The following is a 6,912-nucleotide window of genomic DNA, read 5'->3' on the forward strand; positions in this document are numbered from 1 at the left end:
TTTGGAGTTCGGGCCCGGTAGGGGGTTGATTGGTGGATGGAGATTGGAGTTAAGTGGTGATCTACTGGACTGGTTACTCTACTTGAAAGTTCACGGAGTGTCAACTATTGCTTGGTGAAGCTATGATGGAGCTAACTCGCAAGAACTACTGTATCCTTTTACCTGGAAATGTGGATATCTAATGATTTGTTATTTGAAGTGTTATTACTCATTTTTATGAACTCTTATGCTCGTTACTTTGATATTTCAAGTTTTATACAGTGATCAACTTGCTACTTGAGTTTTGCATGATGTTTAGAACCTCAATGAGTTTTGACTCACCCTATTAGTTTTGTTTTCCTTACAGGGGGTACGATCGTGGGCGTGAGGTTGGTGCAAGCTAGCGTCGTCTAGATTTTTTGGTTTTTGTGAATTGTACTCGAGCTAGTGCTTGATTGGAGTTGGAAGTAATCTGGATCTTAAATCTTTTGTTGTATTTGGGAATGTATGAACGATTGAGACAGACTTGAGCATAAATGTACATTCTAAGTTTGGAACTGCTGTTTCATTTTCTTTTGAAGTTATAACTTGTTTTCTTGAAGTGAGTGAGTGAGTCCTGGCGAGAGTTGGGCAGGTGGTCCGCTAAACCCTGGGGTAGGTGGGGTCATCACAAGTGGTATCAGAACCTAGGTTTGAATTGGTTTGGGTGGATTGAGTGACTTGTACTTGATATGGCTTATGTACGAACGTCTAAGTGTGAAACCCTAGAGGGTAGGTGGCTAACTTAGCTTTACTTGTTTGAATTGCTTATTCCCGTAATGTTACTTGTGCTATAGGAAATGGAAGGAGATGGCGAGAATGGGAGTGCCGAACGACCTCGACGGGTGCTTAGCTATCAGGAACATCTAGGAGGACCGGTACTTTAGTGGGCCCTGGGACGTGGGGTAAGGCACTGTGATTGCTGGCGGACCTACTCATATCCCGATAGGGTGGTCCTTGCCATAGAGGACGAGAGGGAAATGTTGGCCAGTGCTAATCGTAGGGCCCAAACTGAGATCGAGCGCTTGAGGGCAATGCTGGGGGAGCAAGGTGCTAGAATTCGGGAGCTCGAGACTTCTATTCTCGAGGAGCAGGAGCGAACCAATGCCTTTCGAGAGCAAGCCCAGGAGGCTAATGGTCGCCTTGTTCGAATAGTGAGGGAAGTAAGGGACCGAACCGATAATATTTTAACCGATTGTGGGGCACTTGTGGAGGAAGTAGTACAGGTGAACTTGGCCGAGGAAAGTCAAGGGAACGTAGCTCCTAGTGACTCAGGAGCCAGCCGCACCTAAAGAGATGGTGGAGTCGGCTGGATCGGTGACAAACTAAGTTAGAGATCTAGAGTTTGGGGGATGTGCAAGATAGCTAGGACATAGAATAGGATGGCTGGGATGACACGTCACCTTTCTTGTTTTGCTTTTGATATTGACGTGTTATGGTTGATGTATATAGCGTACACTTTTGTTCTATGTCCTTTGGTTGCTATAAGTACTCGATTTTGTTAGGTTGATATGTACAGTACTTCAAGATTTGATATGTGAATTACTATGATATGTATATAAAGAAAGTATGTTATTTTAAATGTGTTCTATTCTTCTCATTTTATGCTTTGGAAATGCTTTTATCAAGTTTTATAGCTACTTTATTTTGCTTATACCCATATAGCCTATTTTCCAAAAGGAGGCATGGAAGGTAGGTGACTTCAAGGATGTGGAACTAGTCAAGGACGCGGTTCTAACCGTGGACGTGGGGTTAGACGAGTACAAGAATCGAAAGAAGAGAGAGATACGATGGGCGAGCAACAACCTGAACCGAGGGTTGAAGGAGGGAATCAAGTAGCAACGGTAATCCAGTAAATGACTAATATTTTAGCTGGATTGGTAAAGCAACAGGGTCAAGCCCCTGTCAATCAGCATAGGGACCCTGAAATAGGGGAAGATAAGGCCCTAGAGAGGTTTCAAAAGCTTTCTCCTCCCAAGTTTGTTAGAGGGCCAGACCCAGAGGTAGCGGAGAGATGGCTGGAAACAATGATAAATATTTTCGCCGCCTTGAATTATACGGAGGAAAGGCAGGTGAACTTTGCCGTATTCCAATTTGAGGGACCAGCCAGAGTTTGGTGGAATGTAATTAGGGCTAAGTGGGAGAGAGAGTGGATAGTGTGGGCTTGGTTGAACTTTGTGCGAGAGTTTAATGAGAAATATCTTCCACCAATAGTCCAGGAGAAAAGGGAGGATGATTTCATTAGGCTACGTCAGGGAACCTTAAGTGTATCTGAGTATGAGACTCAGTTCACCAAGTCATCCAAGTTTGCTCTTGAATTGATAGCTACGGAGCAAAGGAGGGTGAGGAGGTTTGTACAGGGATTAAATGTAGAAATACAAGAGGCTTTGGCGGCGGCACAAATTAATACTTTCACGGAGGTTCTTGAGAATGTGAGACCCCTAAATTTTACTTGTTTTTATAGCTCTTATTTGAACTTACTTGCCTTAGATTCTTGGTTGTTTTAATGGTTGAATTTGAGCCAAGGGAGTGAATTTTGTTAAGAAAAGTTTCATAATTTCAAGTCGGTAGAAAGTCTGGAAATTTTCGCAGGAGGCTCTGCGTAGCTTTAGGAAATTGACTATAACTTCATATAGGAAAGTCGGAATTGAGTTCTGTTTGTTGCGTTTGAGACTAGACTCATAGGGCTTCTTATGATATAAAATTTAAGATTTGATTCAATCTCTATAAATTCCAAAAAATTGGCAAAGTTTACTGAAAATTCTGCCCTGCACAAGTAACAATAGGAATGTTGTAGTAGCTTATGGCTCAATTTGGACCAACTTATGACCTGGATCTCTTTGAGGTGTCTTCTAAAGATTATTAGTATGTGAAATCTAGTTTTTAACATGCCAAGTTGTATGAAATTTTGATATTTATAACTCAAGTTATGATTTTTCTAAAGGAAGAGTGTAAGTTAGGGTTTTTTGTGCATACCAGGGATTTTGGTGTGTTTTTGGTGCATTTTGGTAGTGGAATTTGAGTGGGGAGAACTTCTGAAATCGTTCGAGGGCTCTGTCCTCACCCTCTACATTGTTACCAAGGTTTTCAGGTTGAGGAATAGGGTTTTGGCCCTGGCGTTCCACTACTTAGGCCAATAGATCGGTCATACGCTGGATAGCGATGGCTACCTGAGATTAGGATGCACTTCAGGTTCAGGGTTTGGTTCCGGCATTGGTACACGAGTACCCTCTTCAGTTAAAGGTTGTCTAGATCCGCGCCCACGGCCGCGTCCACTACAGGTACCCTCCATTAGATTAACCAATCTAGGGTCGATGCGCGAATATAATATATAGACTAGCGGGGTCAGTCAGTCAGATATACATATAACACATCTACATCAAAGCAAAAGCAAGTATACATATAACATGACTATATCAAACAAATCACACAGTGGCAGTCAATCAGATACAAGCAAAAAGAATCCCATGGAAGTAGGAGGGTCATTCAAAATTACAATATGCAAACTAGGTCAGAAGTACAAAACAACTAACTGAGAACTTTCCCTATCTATCGCTCACATGGAATCAAAACATGGCTCAAAGGAGCCTTAATCTAGTTCCCAATTGAACCAACGTACCCTCCCGAATAACACCATTTATATCCTAGACAGGGTTAATCATACTTAATGATACCTTAACACATCGCACGAGGTTTCGTAGAATCAAAGTTCAAGCTCGCCCAAGTTATTTCTAACCTAGGCTCTCATCTTTAGTATCCGGGTACAAGAATCCAAAATAAGATAATTCACAACTTGAGCTGGCCAGTCCCAAGAGTAAATAATCTACATTTGAGATTCCTACCTGATATACATATATATTACCTCCAAATACCATGATAAAGGTTTGAAACCTATAACATTTCACGATCCATAACTTATGCTCAAAAGAGCACTTAGTCCTTTACACTCATTCACGATATCAGGATCATAACACCACTTTGCCCTAAGCTCACTTCGCGCAGAGGAATTGTACCTGGGTTGAGAATCTGCAAATCATTTCTTGTCCTAAGGGTCCTACTACTTATGCAGATCCTTCTCAGTTTGGGCCTGCTCGATCAATTAGGCTAAACTGAAAGTCCTTGATGGGATGAAACGCCGGTAATATCCAGCCAGTCCTAAAAAGCTGCGGACCTCGGTGGGAGTTTCTGGCCTCTTCCAATTCGTCACGGCCTCTACATTTTCCGGATCAACCGAGATACCTTCGTGGGAAATTACGTGTCCCAAAAACGCAATTTTCTCCAGCCAAAATTCGCACTTGCTGAACTTGGCGTACAGTTGATGGTCTCTTAGGGTTTGTAAAACAACCCTCAAGTGCTGCTCATGCTCTTCACGCGTCTTGGAATAGACCAGAATGTCATCGATGAAGACCACGACAAAGCGATCCAGATAGGGCTTAAAAACCCTATGCATTAAATCCATGAAGGCGGCAGGAGCATTGGTTAATCCAAAGGGCATAACTGCGAACTCGTAATGCCCATATCTCGAGTTGAAGGCAGTTTTCGAAATATCCTCCTTCCTGATTAATAACTGGTAATACCCTTGGCGGAGGTCCAATTTTGAAAAGACCACTGCTCCTTGCAGCTGGTCGAACAACTCATCTATGTGGGGCAGTGGATACTTATTTTTCACCGTAATATTATTCAGGCCCCGATAATCGATACACATCCTTAACCCACCATTCTTTTTCTTCACAAAAAGTACAGGAGCTCCCCAAGGAGACCCACTCTCTTGAATAAATCCCCGCTCCAGAAGGTCTTGCAATTGCAACTTTAGCTAATTGAGCTCAGCAGGAGCCATTCGGTATGGGGTTTTTGAGATAGGTGAGGATCCCGGTAGCAGGTCTATTTTGAATTCAATCTCTCTTTCCGGAGGTAAGGCTACTAACTCATCAGGAAACACGTCCGGAAATTCCTTCACTATGGCCACATCCTCTACCTTCACTTTATCTGTGGGGTTATTGATCAAAAAGGCCAAAAATCCTTGCGCCCCTCTACTTAGCAATTTCCTAGCCCGAATGCCCGAAATCAAAGCAGATGAGGCTAACCGACCCCTTATATCCAACCTTAAGGTCGCCTCACCAGGAATGCGAAATTCTACCACTTTTGTTTTACAATCCAGTTGGCCATTATACTTGGCTAGCCAGTCCATACCCAATATAACATCATACCCTTTAATAACCAAGCTTATCAAGTCCCCTAACAATCTCTTCTCTCCTATCCACACTTCACAATCCCTATAAACCATACTAGTAACCAACCGTTGATTCCCCGTAGGTGTACTAACTTCTAGGTCGTAGGGTAAACTAGCAGGTTTTATATCGATGCCACACATGAAATCAGGGTTAACGAAAGAATGAGTGGCACCAGGATCAATTAAAACTTTGGTAAAACGGTGGAAAATAGGGATCGTACCTTCTACGACCTCTGAGGAATCTGGGACCTGTTGAGGTTCTAATGAATATACTCGAGCTAGCACCTTAGGTTTCGTCCCATTCCCCTTATTCGGTCCTGTATTGGTCTTTGGCGCGATCTGAGTTCCCTTTCCGTCTTGCTTTAAGAGTGGGCAGGTAGCAAGCTGGTGGTCTGCGCTTCCACATCGCAGACATTTGCCTCCCTTCTTCAATCAATTATCTTCGGAATGATTCGGCTTTCCGCAGTACCCACAAGGACGCCGAACCTGTACCCTTTTGGAAGTTTCCGCCTTGGCCTCTCCCGGCTGGGCCACCCCTAGACTGAGCCCCTCTGCCGGAACCTGACTGTCGTCCACCTCCAGCTCCGCGTCCGAACTTGGAGGGCGTACCTTTATCCCCTTGTCCTGAGCTGCTTCCAGGAAAACCCCGCTTTTTCGCCTGGAAGTTCCGTACTTGTACCCGGGCACTCTCTACCCGTTGGGCCTTCTCAACGGCCTCGCTAAAAGCATTGATTTGAGCCACTGCGAGGTCCTTCTGAATCTCCACGTTTAGGCCCTGGATAAAACGCCTAATTCGCCGTTGCTCCGTCACAATCAACTCAGGAGCAAATTTGGACAGACGGGTGAATTGACTCTCATATTCCGCCACAGATTGAGCCCCTTGGCGGAGTCGAATAAACTCATCTTCCTTCCTCTCCTGAACTAGAGGAGGGAAGAATTTCGCGTTGAATTCCCTGATAAAATTCACCCAAGTCCTGGGCGTTTGTTCCCGTTCCCATTTTTGCCGTATTACGTTCCACCAGGAACGGTCCGCCCCTTCTAACTGGAAAACGGCAAAAGTCACCTGCCGTTCATTGGTGTAGTGCAAGGCTGCAAAAATATCGACCATCTTTTCGAGCCACCTCTCGGCAACATTCGGATTGGGCCCCACAATAAACTTGGGTGGAGCAAACTTTTAGAATCGTTCGAGAGCTCTGTCTTCGCTCTCGACATGGTTGCCAGGGTTTCCAGGGTTAGGGTTTGGGTTCTGGCCTTGTTGCTGCACCACTTGTGCGAGCAGGTTAGTCATTTGCTGCATAGCGGCAGCGATTTGCACATTGGGGTCAGGGTTAAGTCCAGAAGAGGTTTCCCCAGTACCCCTATCCGGTGTGGGTTGTCTATTACCGCGCCCACGCCCCCGTCCACTACGTGTGCCTTTCATGAACTTTACTTGGTCTAGACAAATGTACTAAACCAATATAAGAACAATGCATGTAAGTAAAACCCAAAGCTTTTCCAACCAGATATATACATTCCAAACAAGGCAAACAACACACATAGCAACAAGCAGTCAAGTCAAGTACAAACATGGACAATCCCCAAGGGAATGGCCTCATCAAAAGAAATATACACGTAGCTAATCTAGACGTACAAAACGATTAGCTAAGGCTCTTTCCCTATCCGTC

General features: G+C 44.3%; 1 protein-coding gene across 1 annotated transcript; it reads left to right on the forward strand.

Moving 5' to 3' along the window:
* Positions 1-1,874: 1,874 nt before the first annotated feature.
* Positions 1,875-3,270, forward strand: LOC140015165 (uncharacterized). The gene is made up of 2 exons (XM_072067067.1): positions 1,875-2,450; positions 3,211-3,270. The coding sequence occupies exons 1-2, from the start codon at positions 1,875-1,877 to the stop codon at positions 3,268-3,270; spliced, it is 636 nt and encodes a 211-aa protein (XP_071923168.1).
* Positions 3,271-6,912: the final 3,642 nt, after the last annotated feature.

The sequence above is a fragment of the Coffea arabica genome, chromosome 10e (genome assembly GCF_036785885.1).
Source record: "Coffea arabica cultivar ET-39 chromosome 10e, Coffea Arabica ET-39 HiFi, whole genome shotgun sequence".
In the NCBI taxonomy this organism is placed as follows: domain Eukaryota; kingdom Viridiplantae; phylum Streptophyta; class Magnoliopsida; order Gentianales; family Rubiaceae; genus Coffea; species Coffea arabica.